Source organism: Hyperoodon ampullatus (genome assembly GCF_949752795.1).
Source record: "Hyperoodon ampullatus genome assembly, chromosome: 2".
NCBI lineage: Eukaryota > Metazoa > Chordata > Mammalia > Artiodactyla > Ziphiidae > Hyperoodon > Hyperoodon ampullatus.
The window spans coordinates 2,305,086-2,324,287 of record NC_136915.1 but is presented as its reverse complement, the minus strand read 5'-3'; the positions used below and the strand labels follow the sequence as shown (position 1 = coordinate 2,324,287).

The following is a 19,202-nucleotide window of genomic DNA, read 5'->3' as shown; positions in this document are numbered from 1 at the left end:
AGGAGACAGTCCTGTTGGAGGAGCAGCACCGGGCGGCCCTTGCGGAGGGACTGGCTGAGCACAGCGCCCTCTCTCCGCAGCTGCTTGGAGTGGTTTCCATAAAGCCCTTGCTCCAAACCTGTTGCATGTGGGTCTCTCTCAGCCGTGGTGGAAGGTCTGCAGGGCTCGCCAGGCCGGGGGATGGGATGGGATGGGGGGGCCAGTCACCCTGTGCCCCTCCTCCCCAGGGTAGGGGGGCCGTTGGCCTGCAAAGCCTGCATGTCCACGGCAGCAAGAAGTAAGGTCGAGGTCAAGAAGTTAAGGTCCCGGCCCGGCCCCCTCGGCTCTCACCTGCCAGACGCTCGGAGCGCAGCCCACCTGACCCCCGCATCGGTGCCCACACCAGGCGGAGTGGAGGTTAATGCTGGCGGCTCCACGTCAGGCCCTTCCTCGGGGCTTCAAGTTCTTTACACGCATGAAGCCCTAGAAAAATATGAGACGACATTCCCCGATGATCCTGCGCTCACTTGAGCAGGTGTGTCTGTCGAAATAGCCCTTTCCTAAACCCCTGGGGCAGGCAGAGCGACTCCCACTCTGTGTAACATTCAGAGGAGCCTCCGAGCCTCTGCTCAGCCCGTCATCCTGTCCCGCTCGGATCCGCGTGGGAATTGCAACTGTATGTTCACTTTTCTCAAACACTTTGTATGATACTTTCAACACCAAAAACCGCTTAAAATGATGAAACCAAACCTCAGAATCCAGTCTCCTGACCAGCCGCCAACCAACCCTCCCGGCCCGTGGCAGTGGCTCACCTGGCTTCAGAGCCAGGTAGCTGTGGGGGAGCCAGTGTCCGTCCAGAATGTGCTTGGAAAGGCTGCCTTCTCGTCCACGCCTGGGGTCCCCAGGCGCCCAGCCCACAAGAGACCGAAAGAAGATGTCCCTCCCCGCCCCACCTGGCCCCGTGCCCAGGGTGTGCTTTCCTCCTGAGCATGATACAGGCAGGCTTCCAGGATGACGGCTAGAAATGCATGGGATTGATGAAATTTGTACTACACCGTTAGTGTAAGAATATTTTTAATTCCCAACTGTGTAAAATAACAAAATATTTATTTAAAAACTAATAGCTATTTGAGCAGTGTGCTCCCTGGGTATGTTAGTGACCATGAATTTGTACCAGTCGATCAATTTCCATTTTTGGGAAGCTAATGCTTTCTCATATGGTTGACTCAAAATACTGAGCCGGAATAAGAGTGACCAAGAGAATTACCTTCAAAAATATACTCTATAAAAAAATGTAAAAGTATGGGGGGAGAAATAACATAAAACTTTACTAGAGAGAGCAGAGTACAGATGCCAAGATAATTATAAAGTGATCCTTCCTGGTTTCAAAAAGGTGTTGCCATGGTCTCTCACCCACGAGAGTGAAGTACAGATAGAACTCTTCTTTAAACAGAACGATGAAAAAAGTTAACCAAGAAAGTATTCTTTTCTCTCCAAAACTTTTAAGAAATATACAGTTAATGTTTTCTATGTATTGTAACATAAAGAAGATATTTGTAAAATTACTTAATTTTTAGTGATTGACAAACAAAATTGAGTGCATTAAAAACAGATCAGTCTTGCTGGTTACAGAACAATCATGTGTTTCTGTTCAGATGATTCCTGGCAGTGATCAGTGGCAATTAAAATCTTTACAGAGTTATATACTACTAAGGAACCAAGAATAAAGGATAAAACACTAAAAAGGAAACTATAAGCTCCCTCAGCCATTCATAAGTATCGAAACCTGGAACAGTGCTTAACTGAAATTTCACTCATGAATATGTTGTGGATACTTAATATTTATTTCTATTACTTTCATATTTCAAAATATTCTAATTTAAAAGAATTGTATCTATAAATTTGGCATTGGAGTACAAGCGTAAATACTTTTAATGAAAATTTGCAACTTTTTAATGTTTTGACATAGTTTTCTATTTGTCTTTATTTCATGTACCAAAATTATAAAATAAGTAATATATTTTTGTTGTTTGAGGGCTTAGACGTTAATTCACCCTGAGTATATGAATATAATAAAAAGATTACTAAATGTTTTGTCACTTTTATTTTAAAATTATAATTAAAAAGCAATCAGGGCTTCCCTGGTGGCGCAGTGGTTGAGAGTCTGCCTGCCGATGCAGGGGACACGGGTTCGTGCCCCGGTCCGGGAGGATCCCACATGCCGTGGAGCGGCTGGGCCCGTGAGCCATGGCCGCTGAGCCTGCGCGTCCGGAGCCTGTGCTCCGCAACGGGAGAGGCCACAGCAGTGAGAGGCCCACGTACCGCAAAAAGAAAAAAGCAATCGGTAAGTTACATTTCCTTTCGTAAACATGCAGGTGTAGCTCAGCCCTGAAATGCCAGGGAATTGCTGAGATTTGCTTAGAAAGGGGCAGTGGGTATTAAGTTGCCAGGAGAGAGTATGGTTTCTAAAATAAGTTATTTGTGGGTTTACTACTGAAGAAGCTAAACGATTTTAAGCTACATATAAATTAGAGAAAGTTCTTTACCAATTTTATCCCATGGAATAAAATGAGAATATTTTATAAATGCTCCAGTTGTGCCCATCAGAGGTTTATACTTTAGTCTCTTCCTGTGTTTTTTATCCCTTTTGAAAGAGGGCATTTTTACCAGCCAACAAAGCTATTTTGCTTTTCAAATAAGTAAAAATACAGTATTTTCTCTGTTGATTTGTAGAGTGGTTTTAAGCTTTTATTACCTTTGATGGTTTTATAAGTTTCCATTTTGAAGTTATAGTTTTTTCCCTTATGTATACATATATATATACACACACACACATATATAAACTTAAAACTTAGCATTACAGTTTAAACAGCAAAATTACTTATCTTACTTTGTAGGTGGGGTGTGTGCGTGAGTGTGTGCTCTGGAGAACGTGGGAGGAAAGAGCTCGCTGTCCAAAGGGAAGAGTGTGATTCCACCTGCTAGTGTCAGACACCCCGAGAGATTTCAGTGCGCTACTTTCAACTAGGTGTTCGTTAGTGCCATTGCTTATTTGCTCTTAAAAACTAGCCCAGTGCTAAAAAAAACAAGAGCCTGGTGGAGCAGCGTGTGCCCCGAATCCTCGGAGCGCTGGGGTTTCCGCCCAGCCTGCTGCCACCAGGGGCAGGAAAGCCCTGGGCAGGGGCTGAGCCCCCCGGGTCTGGGGTCGGGGTTTGGGGCGGTGACCCCCGGAGCGGCTGCTGCAGGGCGGACGGGAGCAATTCAGTGGAGCGCCCCACGCCCCCACGTGCGTGTTCTGGAAGGGTCAGAGGACCTGCAGGGCAGCTGGTCCTACCCTCCACTGCGGGCAGGGAAACTGGCTCAGAGCCCAAGCCCTCACCACCGGAAGGCAGCGTGCCCAGATGTGAACCCTGTGCTCTGCGCCTCTGTCAACCCTGCGGTGAGGGTTGCTGGGAGCAGGTTCGGGGTACTGGAGGCAAGATCCGCTTGTCTCTGCCTCTGTTTCCCCCAACACCCCGGAATGGAGCTGAGGGGGAGGTGCTGAGCCTGGTTCCCAGCACACGCCCTCTGTGCGCCTGCGCCTGCGCCCGAGCCCAGATTAGTTCCGCCCAGGCAGCCTCCACCCCTTCATCTCAGGCCGGGAAGGTGATCAGCCTGCAGGGGTGGGGGGAGACGGAAGGTGTGGCGCCGCCACCTGCCCGGCTGGCCTCAAAATCTCCCGAGCTTCCTTCTGGCCTCTGAGGTCCCCAGGGGTGCCTCCCGGGGGGTGGGGGGGTGGGGGGCGGGGATCCAGCCGCAGGAGGAAGGACACCACCACCACCCTCCCCACCCCCAGTCTCTGAGCTCTCAGGTGCAGGGGAGGCGTGCGGCCCCTTCCCCATCAAGAGATGTCCCAGCAGGGAAAGCGGGGAAGAGAGTGAGGTCAGACTGAGCAGCAGGGTGGGTGCCCCTGTGAGCAGGCGTCCCGGGGCCTAGCTCGTCCCTAAAGCCCCCTTTCATGGCCCTCGTCCTGAAGGTTGAGGACTCCCCAGGAGTGTCCTAGCGCTGCCTCCACACCGGTCACCTGGCCACCCCTTCTTGGTGCCTCCCGGTGTCCCGGGACCAGTCCTGGCAATGGAGGGGAGCAGTGTCCTGCTGAAGGTGGGAGGCATTGCTGGAACCACTGCTAGGGTTCTAGATCGAGATCTCTCTCCCGCCACGGGGTAAGGAGACAACGCTTGGGAATGCAGTTTACAAATTCAGGGATCCTCAATCAAATTACCCCGGAGGTTGGGACAGTGGCAGGAGGGCAAGCACTGCCAGGTGTCCAGGGCCTCCAGCTCCCAGCCTCAGCCGGTGGAGACATGGTCGGGGACCAGGGCGGGGACAGCGATGGGGACTGGGACTGGGGCAGGGAAGGGGATGGAGAGGGGGTCTGGATGGACCGGCTGCACCCTGCAGGCCGACCAAGCAGCTCGGCACAGCTGGAGAAGAGACAGCGGTGGCACTGGGGTCTGGCCACACTGTCTGCAGTATCAACCTCGGCTGTCTTCACAGACACCACACAGGCATGTATCCCTAGACAAAAGAATCGAGTTTGACATATCTTTAAGCTGTGCACGTGGAATCATACCGCGTGCATCACTGTGTGATTTATTTTCCTCCCTCCCCATCATGACCCTGACTGTCCGCCATTCCTGCTGCTGCGTGCAGCTCAGACACGGTCTCCATGGGGTCATCCACTTGAAGAAACGTCTCACAACTTATTTATCCATTCTCCTGTTGATGGTCATTGTTTGTTTCCAGTGTTGGCTACTGTAAAACTATTACTACTCTCGTAGCCTGTCAAGATGATGTGTGTTAGCATGAGCTGCTGGACAGCAGCCCAGAAATCTACCACGAGAAACTAAGCAAGCAAGACAACACCCAGGTCCCAGGAACTGAAAGCCGCTGATATCATGCATGTGTGTACAACCTTCCAAAAATCACTGAGGAGACCCAGCAGCACGCAGGGGGCAGCGGAAGCCGGCTCAGAAGGCAGAGGTGGAAGAGGTCCTAGGGGCCCATTCTCACCTCTCCCGGCCTTGCCTGGGGACAGTCACTGCCTGCCCTTCACAGATGGAATTGGTCACAACAGCAACCGAGACAAAAATCTGTCTTTCCTGGGTGGGGTCATTGGGGCTGACGGGGGCGAAGTCAGGGCAGCACAAAGGCCCTGCTAGAAATAAACATGGTACAGTCACAACGCACGTATAATGCCAGACAGCAAACAACCCACAAGTACCTCCCACACACAGTGATCCCAGAAGCATGACATGGGGCGAAAGAGGCCAGGCACCGAGAGCCGGCCCTGCATGTTATACACAAAGTGCAAAAACTGGCAAAACCACAATATCGGGGCACAAGGGGGTCTGGGGGGACTGGTGATCACTGGTTTCTTGTTCTGCGTGATGGCTACACGGATGTGTTCAGTCTGGACAAAATTCACTTATGCTACGTGCACACTTTTCTGGATGTACATCACCCTTCAATACAATGTTCAGGAATTTCAAAACAAAATAAAACTGAAAACCCTGCTGGGGTGAGGAGTTAAAAACAGGGGCAGAGAATAGGACAGCCGACCTCAGCACTATTCCTCCCACCCTCCTCCTCCAAACAGCCCTGATGAGTGGGTCCTAACACATGGAAACGATCTGATCCCTAACAGCCTCTCAACCTTGCCTACCCAACAGAACACCCGGGGAGTTTGTAAAACCCCCATGCCCGGGCTTCCCTGGTGGTGCAGTAGTTGAGAGTCCTCCTGCCGATGCAGGGGACACGGGTTCGTGCCCCGGTCCGGGAAGATCCCACATGCCACGGAGCGGCTGGGCCCGTGAGCCATGGCCGCTGAGCCTGTGCGTCCGGAGCCTGTGCTCCGCAACGGGAGAGGCCACAACAGTGAGAGGCCCGCGTACCGCAAAAAAAAAAACCATGCCCGTGCTGCAGCCCACACTGTTGGGCCAGAATCTCTGGACCAGGGACTGGGGCATCAGTCACTTGTAACTTCCTGGTGATTCCATACACAAATCACTAACCTCTAAAAGAAAGAAAAAAAAAGTGCACTGTATGCTTGTTAAAAACCAGCAAGGAAGACAATGCAAGGCTGCAGCAGGGGACAGTGAACTCAACTCTGAATACAGGCTGGGGGGTTATAGCCACAGGGCAGGGAGAGGGAGCCAGCGGATGGGAAATTATGAAGAGGAGCCTGGTTAGGTTTTTGAAGGGTAGCAGACGATGCCACCCCGAAATATGACTAGGAGTTCAGGTCATACCACCCCGAAATGTACCACCTCGGTATACTGACTGTTCTGAGCTGTGTGCTCTTGGATATCAGTAAACGCAGGGAGAGGTTTGTCTGAACTCCCCTTCTGCCTAAACACATCCTCCCAAAGGAACTCAGTCGTCAGAGACCCCCTCCCGGGAGCGAACCGTCCAGAGAAGACGGGCTCATCCCCGGAGGGACTAGAAGTGATAACACACCCGTTGTCACACGGTCCTTCCGCCCGTCTGTCCTCTCGGGGACCGTTCATCTCCGGCCCAGCACTCACGGCCCTACGTGGGCCTAGGCACTCCGGAAGCCCACCCACACGCCCACGGTGAGGACCGGAACCCCGCCGACGACGGCCTCGAGCCACGCCCCACCGGGCTCCTCTATGGCCCTCGCTGCGGCGCTCTAGCGTCCGCGCAGCTCTCGACGGCTCCTTCCGGCCCATACCGGAAGTAGCGCCGCGTGCCCCGGAAGCGCCCCGGTAGGGGCTGCGGGAGTGGCGGCGCGATGGCGGCTGCGGCGGTGTCGGAGGCCTGGCCGGAGCTGGAGCTGGCGGAGCGGGAGCGGCGGCGGGAGCTGCTGCTGACCGGGCCCGGGCTGGAGCAGCGGGTGCGCGCGGCGGGCGGGCGGCTGCCGCCGCGGCTCTTCACTCTCCCGCTGCTTCACTACCTGGAGGTGAGCGGCTGCGGCAGCCTGCGCGAGCCGGGCCCGGGCCTGGCTCAGGGCCTCCCGCAGCTGCACAGCCTCGTGCTGCGGCGCAACGCGCTGGGGCCCGGCCTGATCCCTGAGCTCGGCCCGCTGCCCGCGCTGCGCGTGCTCGACCTCTCAGGCAACGCGCTGGAGGCGCTGCCGCCGGGCCAGGGCCTAGGCCCCGCCGAGCCGCCGGGCCTCCCGCAGCTGCAGAGCCTCAACCTCAGTGGCAACCGGCTGCGCGAGCTGCCCGCCGACCTGGCGCGCTGCGCGCCTCGCCTGCAGACCCTCAACCTCACCGGCAACCGCCTGGACGCCTTCCCCGCCGCGCTCTTCAGTCCCGGCGCGCTGCCGCTGCTCAGCGAACTGGCTGCTGCCGACAACTGCCTCCGGGAGCTCAGCCCCGAAATCGCCCACCTGGCCTCGCTCAAGGTCAGCGGTCAGCGGGGTGGGCGGGGCGGGCCCTGTGGTAGCCACGGATGGGGGTCTCCTGCCGGTGCCGAGCCGTCCCAACTCGGCCGGGAAGGGCCACCGCAGCGTCGGTATCTCTGGGAAGCCGGCCCACCCCCGGGTCCCCTCGAACTAGCCTGCCTCTGTCCTCGGGTGGTCCTCTCGGCTCGCCCCACACACTCTGCTCACAACTGGGCTTTAACATGCAACACACTGTTTCGTGATCGTGGACTAATTGGGCTTCCCGCTCAGGTCGGAACCAGGTTAACAGCGGGTACGGGTATCTAAATTTTTGCATCTCCAAATGTTTGTGAAAGGACTGGGTGAGCCCTGTGCGTGGGGCCACCCAGGCAGGGCGTGGAGATGTGAAATGACTGGAATTTGCGTAAGGCCACGCGTGTGATCTCACATGTGATAGTTCACTTGACCCCAACAACGGCTTTCCAAGGCAGGGGTGGTTATTCCTGTCTTACAGAAGGCCGGAAGGAGTTGCCCAAAGTACGCAGCAAATAGGTTGGGGTTTCGTCTAGGCTCTCTTGTCTAGGCTCTCTTGTCTTGTTTATTTTATTCATCCGGGGACCCCAGGTCCCAACAGAATGCTTGACTCGGAACAAGGGCCCAGTAAGTCTGTTGAGGAAGAGACCAGAGGGCAGGAGTTGCCGTAACCATGGCCTAAATCCAGTCTAGAGGCCCCTGTCCTTAAAGAGGCAGGCCCCTGTTTCTTCCTCCTCATTGCCATCCTTTTATGCAGACTTTTTTTTTTTTAATACAGCAGGTTCTTATTATCTATTTTATACACATTAGTGTATATATGTCAGTCCTCAATATCCCAATTCATCCCACCTCCCCCCAACTTTCCCCCCTTGGTGTCCATACGTTTGTTCTCTACATCTGTGTCTATTTCTGCCTTGCAGATCGGTTCATCTGTACCATTTTTCTAGTTTCCACATATATGCGTTAACGTACGATAATAGTTTTTCTCCTTCTGACTTACGTCACTCTGTATGACAGTCTTTAGGTCCATCCACGTCTCTACAAATAACCCAGTTTTGTTCCTTTTTATGGCTGAGTAATATTCCATTGTATATATGTACCACATCTTCTTTATCCATTCCTCTGTTGATGGGCATTTGGGTTGCTTCCATGACCTGGCTATTGTAAACATTGCTACAGTGAACATTGGGGTATGTGTGTCTTTTTGAATTATGGTTTTCTCAGGGTACATGCCCAGTAGTGGGATTGCTGGGTCGTATGGTAGTTCTATTTTTAGTTTTTTAAGGAACCTCCATACTGTTCTCCATAGTGGCTGTATCAATTTACATTCCCACCAACAGTGCAAGAGGGTTCCCTTTTCTCCACACCCTCTCCAGCATTTGTTGTTTGTAGATTTTCCGATGATGCCCGTTCTAACTGGTGTGAGGTGATACCTCGTTGTAGTTTTGATTTGCATTTCTCTAATAATTAGTGATGTTGAGCAGCTTTTCATGTGCTTCTTGGCGATCTGTATATCCTCTTTGGAGAAATGTCTGTTTAGGTCTTCTGCCCATTTTTTGATTGGGTTGTTTGTTTTTTTTAATATTGAGCAGCATGAGCTGTTTATACATTTTGGAGGTTAATCCTTTATCCATTGATTCGTTTGCAAATATTTTTCCCCATTCTGAGGGTTGCCTTTTCATCTTGTTTGTAGTATCCTTTGCTTTGCAAAAGCTTTGAAGTTTCATTAGGTCCCATTTGTTTATTTTTGTTTTTATTTCCATTACTCTAGGAGGTGGATCAAAAAAGATCTTGCTGTGATTTATGTCAAAGAGTGTTCTTTTATGTTTTCCTTTAAGAGTTTTATAGTGTCTGGTCTTAAATTTAGGTCTCTAATCCATTTTGAGTTTATTTTTGTGTATGGTATTAGGGAGTGTTCTAATTTAATTCTTTTACACGTAGCTGTCCAGTTTTCCCAGCACCACTTACTGAAGAGACTGTCTTTTCCCCATTGTATAGTGTTGCCTCCTTTGTCATAGATTAGTTGACCATAGGTGCATGGGTTTATCTCTGGGCTTTCTGTCCTGTTCCATTGATCTGTATTTCTGTTTTTGTGCCAGTACCATACTGTCTTGATTACTGTAGCTTTGTAGTATAGCCTGAAGTCAGGGAGCCTGATCCCTCCAGCTCCATTTTTTTCCCTCAAGATTCCTTTGGCTATTCTGGGCCTTTTATGTGTCCATACAGATTTTAAGATTTTTTGTTCTAGTTCTGTAAAAAAGAATGCCATTGGTAGTTTGATGGGGATTGCATTGAATCTGTAGATTGCTTTGGGTAGTATAGTCATTTTTACAATATTGATTCTTCTAATCCAAGAACATGGTATATCTCTCCATCTGTTTGTGTCTTCCTTGATTTCTTTCATCAGTGTCTTATAGTTTTCTGAGTACAGGTCTTTTACCTCCTTAGGTAGGTTTATTCCTGGGTGTTTTATTCTTTTTGTTGGAATGGTGAATGGGATTGTTTCCTTAATTTCTCTTTCTGGTCTTTCACTGTTAGTGTGTAGGAGTGCAAGAGATTTCTGTGCATTAATTTTGTATCCTGCAGCTTTACCAAATTCATTGATGAGCTCTAGTAGTTTTCTGGTGGCATCTTTAGGATTATCTGTGTATAATATGTCATCTGCAACTGTGACAGTTTTACTTCTTCTTTTCCAATTTGTATTCCTTTTATTTCTTTTTCTTCTCTGATTGCCGTGGCTAGGACTTCCAAAACTACGTTGAATAACAGTGGCGAGAGTGGACATCCTTGTCTTGTTCCTGATCTTAGAGGAAATGCTTTCAGTTTTTCACCATCGAGAATGATGTTTGCTGTGGGTTTGTCGTATATGGCCTTTATGATGTTGAGGTAGGTTCCCATTGCAGACTTTTAAAACAATAAAACGTGTGTGCAGTTTAGCAACTGACCTCTTAGCAGCGGGAGTTACTCTTAAGATGTTGCCAACTCATTTTACAAATGTCTTTATGTCAGGATGTATCTGTGTGCATGTGTACGTGTGTGTGTTTATAGTTAAGAAAAACAGGAGGCCACCCTGCCGAGTGACACGCGCTAACTGGCATTTCCAGGAAGAAGCCGTGGGGCACGACTCCTGGGATGCTGGTCCCAGGGCTGTAGCTTCCCTCCAGGGCTGTGGTGTGACACATGATATAAGCCCTTTCTACTCCATCACCCATCTCATACATCTCTTGGTTTCCCAGAAGGTAGATGTACCAAATGTGTAGCTTAACATAGCATCATGTGAGTGTACAGTTTTTATATTTTTCTTCAAATCTGTAATGTCTCAGCAGTATTCAGCTTTGGGTTTCGTTTTGTTTTGTTAATGTTCTGTAGTGCCTCTGGCTGCCCGCCCAGTAAAGCAGCCCTTATTGTGTCCAGAACACCCTCGTTCAGGTGAAAGAGAAAGTCTTGCTTGCTCAGTCCCCCGTCGCCCGGTCCATCCTGTTCCCCATTTTTAGACTTCCATTGCTCTCCTTCACCTGAAGAGACCTGTTTCTTGGAGAGTATCATGTCAGAGCTACTTGGAATTCCTTTTGGACTTAGATGTCCTTTTGGGGCCTTTCCTAAAATGATGCCTTCACGAGGAACAGCTGCTAGAACTGGGTGAAGCAGCATCGCTCCACACCCTGGCGCTCCAAGGCCAGAGGCGTTCTCTGTCCTTCCTGTGAGGTGGGGGGACAGTGGGAGTCGGACAGATGCGCTTAGAACCAGAAAGTGTGGGTTCAGCTCAGTGTCTTGTAGCGGCGCCCTGGGCTCCTGCCCATCTCCTCCCCTCTGAGGATGACCACGGTGCCATGAAGAAAGCGCAGTGATGGCACTGGTGCAGGTCCTCCGTGGCCGCATCACCACGCCAAGGCTGTGGCTTAACACAGTGGTCGTTTTATTTGCTCACGGTCAGCTGCCGTGGGCTCAGGGCCAGGCTCGGCCGGCGTGGCTGACTCCTGTCTCCACGTCATCTTGGGACGTCTCCCGTCCCCGCCGGACAGTCTGACCTCTCACATGGCGGCTCAGGGCTCCTTAGAGCACAAGGGCAGGAGCTGCCAGGCCTTCCTGAGGCACAGACCTGGACCTAGCAGCCCGCCACATCCACTGCATCCTGCTGATTGAGTAAGTAAAGCTCAGTCCAGAGTTGTGGGAGATGCCACACAAGGAGGTGAATACCTGGAGGCGTGGTTCTGTGGGGGCCACCACGGTGACAGCACACAGGCCCCTGCTTGTCCCACTCACCTCCCAATCGGGAGCCAGCAAATGAGAGCTGCTTGATGCCCACTCCCCTGGGAGCCATGAAGGTCGGACCCTCTTCCCCACTGCAGCTGCTGGGGACAAGGAAGCCGAAGGGAGAGCTGTCCTTTCCCTCCCCAGTTAACTCTGCCTGGAGAGCCGGCTTCATCACTGTCCTGACCTCGGACCCACTCAGCTGGGCTTCTCCCCGCTGGGGTTCTGTTACCCATGGGGCTCAGCCGCAGGGCTGTGATGCTCCAAGGTTGCCCTTGTTGTACGTGACCGTTACCCAGGCCCATGGCACTGCCACCGGGGACTGCTGGAGGGACGGGCAGGCCAGATGTGCCCCCAGATTTATGAACCGTTCCGGGCCAGCACGTTCATCAGTTGAACAGCCGCGGCACTCGGGGCTTCCCCAGCCCTGCCAGGACTCATGCCCACTCATGTCGTCTGGTGTCGCTCATTTAGGGGACTCCTCCCGTAATCACGTTTCACAGAGAAGTGGAACTTTGACCATGAAACCTTTGTCCAGTGACGAAAAACTGAAGTTAAAAAAAAATCCTTCCATCTTATCATTTTCTCAGTTGCTGTTGGAAATGGTGGGTTCAGGTCCCCTCGGCCTGGTCACCATCAGCTGGAACAGAGGGGTCCTTCCACACCCCCAGGGGTAGCGTGTGTGTCTGTAGGGTCTCACAACCAGGGATTTAGGGTCCCTTCCCCGCAGCTCGGCCCAGCAGTCGAGTCACAGTCTAGGGTCAGAGGCTGGCCCTGCCTGGCCAGTGTCACTATTGTGTTACCTACAGGGAGGGAGTGCCTGGGTGTCTTCTGGGCAGGTGCCTGGAGGCCCCTCCACGTGCACTCAATTCACTTCATTCTCCCTTCGGCGATTGTGGGTTTCCCGCCCCCGCCCCCTGCCCTGCGCAGTTTTACGCCATCCAGACATCACTTCAGCTGCAGGTCTCCCTCCGCCACTCACGCTCCGGCCGTGAAACCCGTGGACTCCACTCGCCATCGAACCTGCGGCTCTGCGTGCCTGACGCCGGGTGGCGTGTCCTGCTGTGGGGGCCGCTTTGAACCCGTCGGTGGTCTCCCCGCCTCTGCTGGATATGGCACCCCCAGAGCCCTGTCGGCTGCCTGCCCTGCCCCCTGTTTGTCTCCCGCAGGGCCCCGGGGCAGGTCCTGGGCTGCTGTCTGTGGCACTGGCTGCTGCCACTGCCCTCTGCTCCGAAATGCCCAGTGTTTGGCGATTGTTGCCCCTGACAGACCCCCGCCCCAGTACCCCTGCACCTGTCCTCCGAGGAGACCACCTCAGCGGGCTGCTGGCCTGACACTGCTCCGGTCGGGGCTGGAGGCCACCCTCCCCGACTCTTGCCGGCCCTTCCTCCGCTGCTGTTTGTGGGTCTCTTCCTCGTGGAGGCACAGACCTTCCACTCGCGGCGGCTGTGTTTTCATGCTGCAGTCAGAGTTGCCAGTGGAGTTCAAGCTGTTGCGACCCCCAGGCTGGGTGTGCAGGTCCAAACCTGACCTCGAAACGCCAGCCCTTGTCTGCTGTTCACAGCCTGCCAGTGGGCGGGGACCCGGTTCTTCTGGCCCAGGCCAGGCTGAGTGTGCACACAGGGTTACCTGGTCTAGGTGGCCCCGGCCCGTCCTCCCGTCCAGGTGTGTTCTGACACCTGGGCGTGTCCTGGGCGAGCAGCTCCACAGCCCTGGGCTCGGCACTGGCTGTTGCTGATGCTGCCAGTTAGCAGTGAGTGAGGAGGCCAGCGGACCCCAGGCTGGGGCACAGGGGCACCGCCAAGTCCTGTGCACGGGTGTGTGTGTGTGCGTGAGCATGGTGGGGGGGCGGGCAGGACATAGAGAAGCCTGGAAGGGCCACGTTTCAGCCCATCTACCCGCCTGTCCAGTCTCACCTGAGAGCGGGGAGAGGCCTGGAGAGGCACCAAACGGTGACAGGTGTGTGACGTCCGGTTAACCCACAGCCCGCGTGACCACTGAGTGCTTGGTCCCCAGTGGTGACTGGAGACTGTGTCAGCCTCACCTTCTCTTTCTCCGTTTCTGGGTCGACTGCAGGATCAAAGTCTGCTCTGCAGTTGCTCCCTCCCTCCCGAGCCTCCGGCCTGCTGCGCGCGGAGGCTCCTCTGTCACCCTCTGTCGGGCACCCACCTGCCACACCCCTCCTCCACCCTGGTTCTTGCGGCCTCGCAGCATGAGCCAGAGTTTCCTTCATAACCGGGGTTTGTGAAGCTCCCCTAAAAACCACCCTCTCTGTGCCAGCCACAGCAGACAGCATCTTGTGGATAGTCAGGGCCCCTGCCCCCCTTCCCAGCTGGTGACAAATCCGCCACCCGCTGTGACCCAGCTGTGGTCATTCGGGGCCGTGGTGTCCCCGTCAGGACCAGGACTCCTCGCTGGCCACGCTGCTGTGGGCGCTGCTCCCTGAGCGCGAGGAGGGGCCTGCCCGAGCGCTCGCGGATCTGCAGCCCCTGGGGAGGCCCCTGCCGCCCGTCACTGCCTCGCTGTCCAAATGTCGGTCCCCTGTGCTTACCGCCACCAAACCAGATTATAGGGTTTCTCCCCAGGCCCCGTGTCAGGTCCAAGCGAAGCCGAGAGGGGCCCATCCAGAGCTTCCCACGGGCCCTGGAGGAGAACGAGGAAGAAGCCGCTGACTTGCAGGGCTGCGCGCCGCCTGGGCCTCCCGGGAGGGGCCCTGTCCTCCTCACCACCAGCCGAGTCCCTCCCGCGGCACAGGACCCTGCCTGCTGCCCACCACGTGAGGTGGCCACTTGGCCCGTTTCCACCGCGTCAGCGACACTGATGGCAGCCTCAATGGTAGTCATAGAAGGTTCCTTCTCTCGGGCCGCAGGGTTTCACCAACCTCCTGGTGGCGCAGGAGCAGTAGCCCCCGCTCCCTCCTCCCGTGTCACCGCCGAGGGCCCAGGACCGTCCCAGCATTGACGCTGATTCGCTGTCTGTCGCCCACGCAGGATACGAGAGCATCGTGCTGTGTTACTCTTGCTCTGTTCTTGCTTTTTTGCTCATTTAATTAAAGACATCTCAGCGCTACTTTGTGGGGAACCTACTTCTCCTGTAAAGTCCTTATTTATAACCAGACATTCCCCGCGTTCCTTGTTGTCTTTTTTTCCCTCTAACCTAACCATCGATGGGAAATTCTACCGTGGTTGTTACTACGGGGACACGGTGGTCAAGCAGCACAAGCAAGACCAGCACTTCACAGAGGCGACTGGCAGTCCACTCGCGCCTCCCCTCCGAGGAGCCCCGTCACTGCATCCGTGCTGGGCGCTGGGCTGGGGGAGAGGCGTGGGGCTGAGGCGGGGCAAGCGGCAGGAGGGCGGGTCCCGGGGCTCTGATGCGTCCCGGTCTCCCTCGCAGACGCTGGACCTGTCCAACAACCAGCTGAGTGAGATCCCAGCGGAGCTGGCCGACTGCCCCAAGCTCAAGGACATCAACTTCCGGGGGAACAAGCTGCGGGACAAGCGCCTGGAGAAGATGGTCAGCGGCTGCCAGACCAGGTCCATCCTGGAGTACCTGCGCGTCGGGGGCCGCGGGTGCTGCCGTGGCCGGGGCAAGGCCGAGGGCCCCGACAGGGAGGAGGCGCGGAGGAAGCGGCGGGAGCGGAGGAAGAGGGAGTGCGGCGAGGGCGAGGAGGCGTGGGTGGACGAGGCCAGCCGGCTGCTGCTGCGGGTCCTGCACGTGGCCGAGAACCCGGCCCCGCTGATGGTCAGGGTGAGCCCCGGGGTCGGGGACGTGCGGCCCTTCATCGTGGGCGCCGTGGTGCGGGGTATGGACCTGCAGCCCGGGAACGCGCTCAAGCGGTTCCTCTCCTCCCAGGTGGGTGCCCGCGGCCGCGATGGGGGCGGGGAGGACGGGCCGTGGGCGGGCGGGGCGACCACCGCTCCTACCGAGGGCGAGCGCCTGGGACCGGCCCGGGTGGGGTGGGGAGGGGACCCGGCGCAGTCAGCGTCCCTGAGTCTCTGCTGTGCGGGTGGGTCTCTGACTTCCACAGTAGGTGACATGTCCAGTCTGATATGAGAGAGAGTTAAAATCGTCAGCTCTTGCCAGCGTGTTCTCGGGTGACTTGTTTAGTTTTTGTGAAGTTTCAGCCAGGCAAACAGAGTTCGTTGTTCTGTGAAGTCTGCCCAGCTTTTAAAGCAAAAAGCACATCCTTGCACGTGGGCAACCCCGAGCGTGGCCTGCGGGGCTGAGGCTGTACGTACAGGGAGGAAGCCGAGCCGGGAGCTCAGAACTCGAACATCAGTGTTTTCGAGGAAAAGCTTTTGCTGGGGTGGTTTTTCTTTTTAAGTCACACTTCTGTTTATTCAGTCATAAATTTTAGCTCGAGGTGGGTTCTTTGAAGTCTCAAGCATTGCACAGTAGAGTTAGGGCGAGAAGAAATTCTGCTGATAAGCAGATACCAGCTTTCCTGCGGAGGTTCCCCGAAATAAATACTTGGCTGGGGAGGCTGCTCCGGGGGGGCTGGGGTGGCGGGGGGCTTGCCCTCTGGCCTTGGCACACTGAGCTCTGCCTGTCCTTGAACTTGTATTGCAGACAAAGCTGCACGAGGACCTTTGTGAGAAGAGGACGGCAGCCACCATCGCAACCCACGACCTCAGAGCCATCCGGGGGCCCCTGCTGTATGCCACCCGCCCCCCGCAAGACCTCAGGGTGAGGCCACGCATCCCGGTGTTTGCAGTTTGAGTGTTCCTTGTGTGTTTTTCAAAAAATACATGTGCAGGTGGTTGAGTCAGAGCATTTTGGGTAGAATCTGACCCTTTTCTGCTCCCAGCAGGAACATAAATAAAACAGGTTGTGCTGACAGTTACTTTCAAAAGTAAACTCATCAAAGGAGGTGGTGATTTGAAAGTGGTTTCCTTCACCTGCTCGCTAACTTTTAACCAGAAATTGTGGTTTATATCCCAGTTGCAAACCCCCTGATCTGGGGTTGACCGCAGTGTGAGTTCTGCCGAGACCCCGCTCCTGGTCTCTCGGGTTCCGCGTGAGGCACCTCGGGCCCCCGGCGGAGGAGGGTTCCCAGGGGACTGGCTCCGGCCGCTGGCCCCACCTCTTCCCTCGGCCTCCTCAGAGCCACAGGCGTGGAGCCGCGGCGGTGCGTTAGGAGGGTTTCAGATTCAGCCGCCTGGGTGACCTCTGAAGGCACAGTATGTCTGCTCGTGACGTGGGGACAGCCTCTATCCTCAGCCCGCTGGATGTCCGCCTGGAGGACTGTCAGCTCTCAGAAGCCTCCCGCTGGGACCCCCAGCGACAGGCCAACGTGCGGTGTCCACCCCGTAGATCGTCCCCTTGGGGCGCCGGGAAGTCAACGCCAAGGACCTGGTGCGGCAGCTGCAGCTGGAGGCGGAGGAGCACAGGAAGCAGAAGAAGAGGCAGAACGTGTCGGGCCTGCACAGGTGGGGCCCCTCTCGTCAGCCTGTGCCGGCGCGGGCGCGCCCACCGCTGCCCGAACTCCGGAGACCTCCCCAGCTTTCCTTCACTCTCCTCTCGGGTCCTCAGGTGGGGGGGAAGGATCCGCCGTAGCCCCGTGTCGCGTGGCTTCAGAGAAGCAGGTGCCAGGAGTGCAGGGCTTGTGTTGTCTCAGAGGGGGGCCCTCGGCATGTCCACCAGGTGCACAGGGAGAGCGCGCCACGGATGAGGGGCAGCCAGGCCTGCTGCGCTCGATCCAGGCCAGGCTCGGCTGGCTCGGGCACTGAGGAGGCCCTGCACACATCTCCTCTGAACTGGCTTGTGTCACGTGCCCTTGACCTGTGACACCTACTGTGTCCAGAGAACTGCGATTCGTCCACTCACCTTCAGGTGTGTTTTCACAGCTATGCCTGTTATCGGTCTGTCTTCCCACCCAGGTACCTTCACCTGCTGGATGGGAAGGAGCATTACCCGTGCCTCGTGGATGCAAACGGCGACGTGATTTCTTTCCCGCCCATAACAAACAGCGAGAAGACGAAGGTAGGCGGTGTCTGCCAGTGTCTGGCACCTTTGAGACCGCGTCACGTGTCGTGTTCACGCATGTGGCTGTGTGTGCTCGCTGCTGCCCGTGACTCGCCGCGTGTGCCGCGCCCCGGTGTCTCTCCCCTCAGGAGCACGACAGTCCAGATTTGTGTGACACCGTCTTACAGGGTCTTCTGCAGATTAGACCTTGCAGTTGCTGGTGTCTGCTTGTGATAACTTGATTCTTTCCTGAAATCTTTCTAATTTCTGTTTAAGATTAAGAAAACCACTTGTGACCTGTTTCTGGAAGTGACGAGCGCCGCCAGCCTGCAGATTTGCAAGGACATTATGGACGCCCTCATCCTGGTGAGCGTCCTGCCCGCCCATTCTGCCCACCGAGGCTCTGGCCCCGCGGGACAGACGGCGCGTCCGCTGCCCTTTGCCATCTGGGTGACGGCAGCCTGTCTTCCCTGGGTTGCCTCTAATCTCTTGGTTGAAAAGATATTTTTCATTTGTAGAAAATGGCAGAAATCAACAAGTATACTTTGGAAAACAAAGACGAAGGTTCCCTCTCCGACCACGAAGTCGATGCCATTCCTGGACAAGTCCCGGGCCCCAGGGCGACTCCCGGTGCTGAACAGGCTGGGAGCGCCCCGCTCGTGGTGGAGCAGGTCCGGGTGGTGGATGAGGAGGGCCACCTGAAGGTGGTGTACCCGTCCAAGACGGACCTGGACCTTGCCGCCGCCCACGTGACCGTGCTCCGCTGACGGCCGGGCCACTGCCCCAGGCTCCCAGGGAGGCACTGTCCGCCGCACCGGCTCTGCAGGGCTTTCGTGTGGTGACATTAAATTATTCCTTCACCTCGGTAGTTTTTAAGATACATGCATTCTTTGTTCAGTTTTCCAGTCGATTGTGTCGTAGGGGGTGCCACGTTGACATGCGCTGAAGTCATTTCACCTTTACAGCACCGAATTGACTCTGCCAGTGCTTTTAATGAAATCACTTGAATATTGGAACTGACTGCTCAAAGGGTTCTGAAATCATGTAGCCACACAGCAAATCACTGTATTCACAGGGGGAAAGGACAATATAATTGGTGTGAATGTTTAGTTCTAAGTTGAGAAGCTGAACAACATGCATCTTACTGAGCTGCACAGTTATTTTTCTACAATACGATATCTTTTAAAGTCCTACGGTTCCAGCACTGCAGCTTAGAAATGTGGGATGTCATGGTTTCCAGTTGTTGTAAACCGTAATCTTTTTATAAAAACTTTTTTTTAACGTGAACTTAGGATTGGCAAAATCATTTTTCTTACTGCTGCCGTAGGATGCTTTGGGGGGTGGGAGGCAGGGCATCCGGGAGCGACCGCCCAGCCTGCCTGCTGCACTGGCCGGACTGGGGGAGGGCGGGGGCGCCAGTCATCTGTCAGCCAGCACCAGGGCCGTGAGGTGTCACATCTGCGTCTGGAGGTCAGTGTGCAGGTTTCCCACTGCAGAACAGGCTTCCACACTCAGGACGGTCCGCCGTCGTCACGTTGCTCCAGGACGGGGGTGGCGGTGACTGGAGGAGGCGTGGGGAGTTTGA

At 55.0% G+C, this 19,202-nt stretch overlaps 1 protein-coding gene across 1 annotated transcript; it reads left to right on the top strand.

Moving 5' to 3' along the window:
* The first annotated feature begins 6,757 nt into the window (after positions 1-6,757).
* LRRC47 (leucine rich repeat containing 47) lies at positions 6,758-18,904 on the top strand. The gene is made up of 7 exons (XM_079696873.1): positions 6,758-7,387; positions 15,047-15,505; positions 16,223-16,339; positions 16,967-17,082; positions 17,533-17,635; positions 17,894-17,983; positions 18,136-18,904. The coding sequence occupies exons 1-7, from the start codon at positions 6,773-6,775 to the stop codon at positions 18,382-18,384; spliced, it is 1,749 nt and encodes a 582-aa protein (XP_079552999.1). The 5' UTR covers positions 6,758-6,772; the 3' UTR covers positions 18,385-18,904.
* The last annotated feature ends 298 nt before the right edge of the window (positions 18,905-19,202 follow it).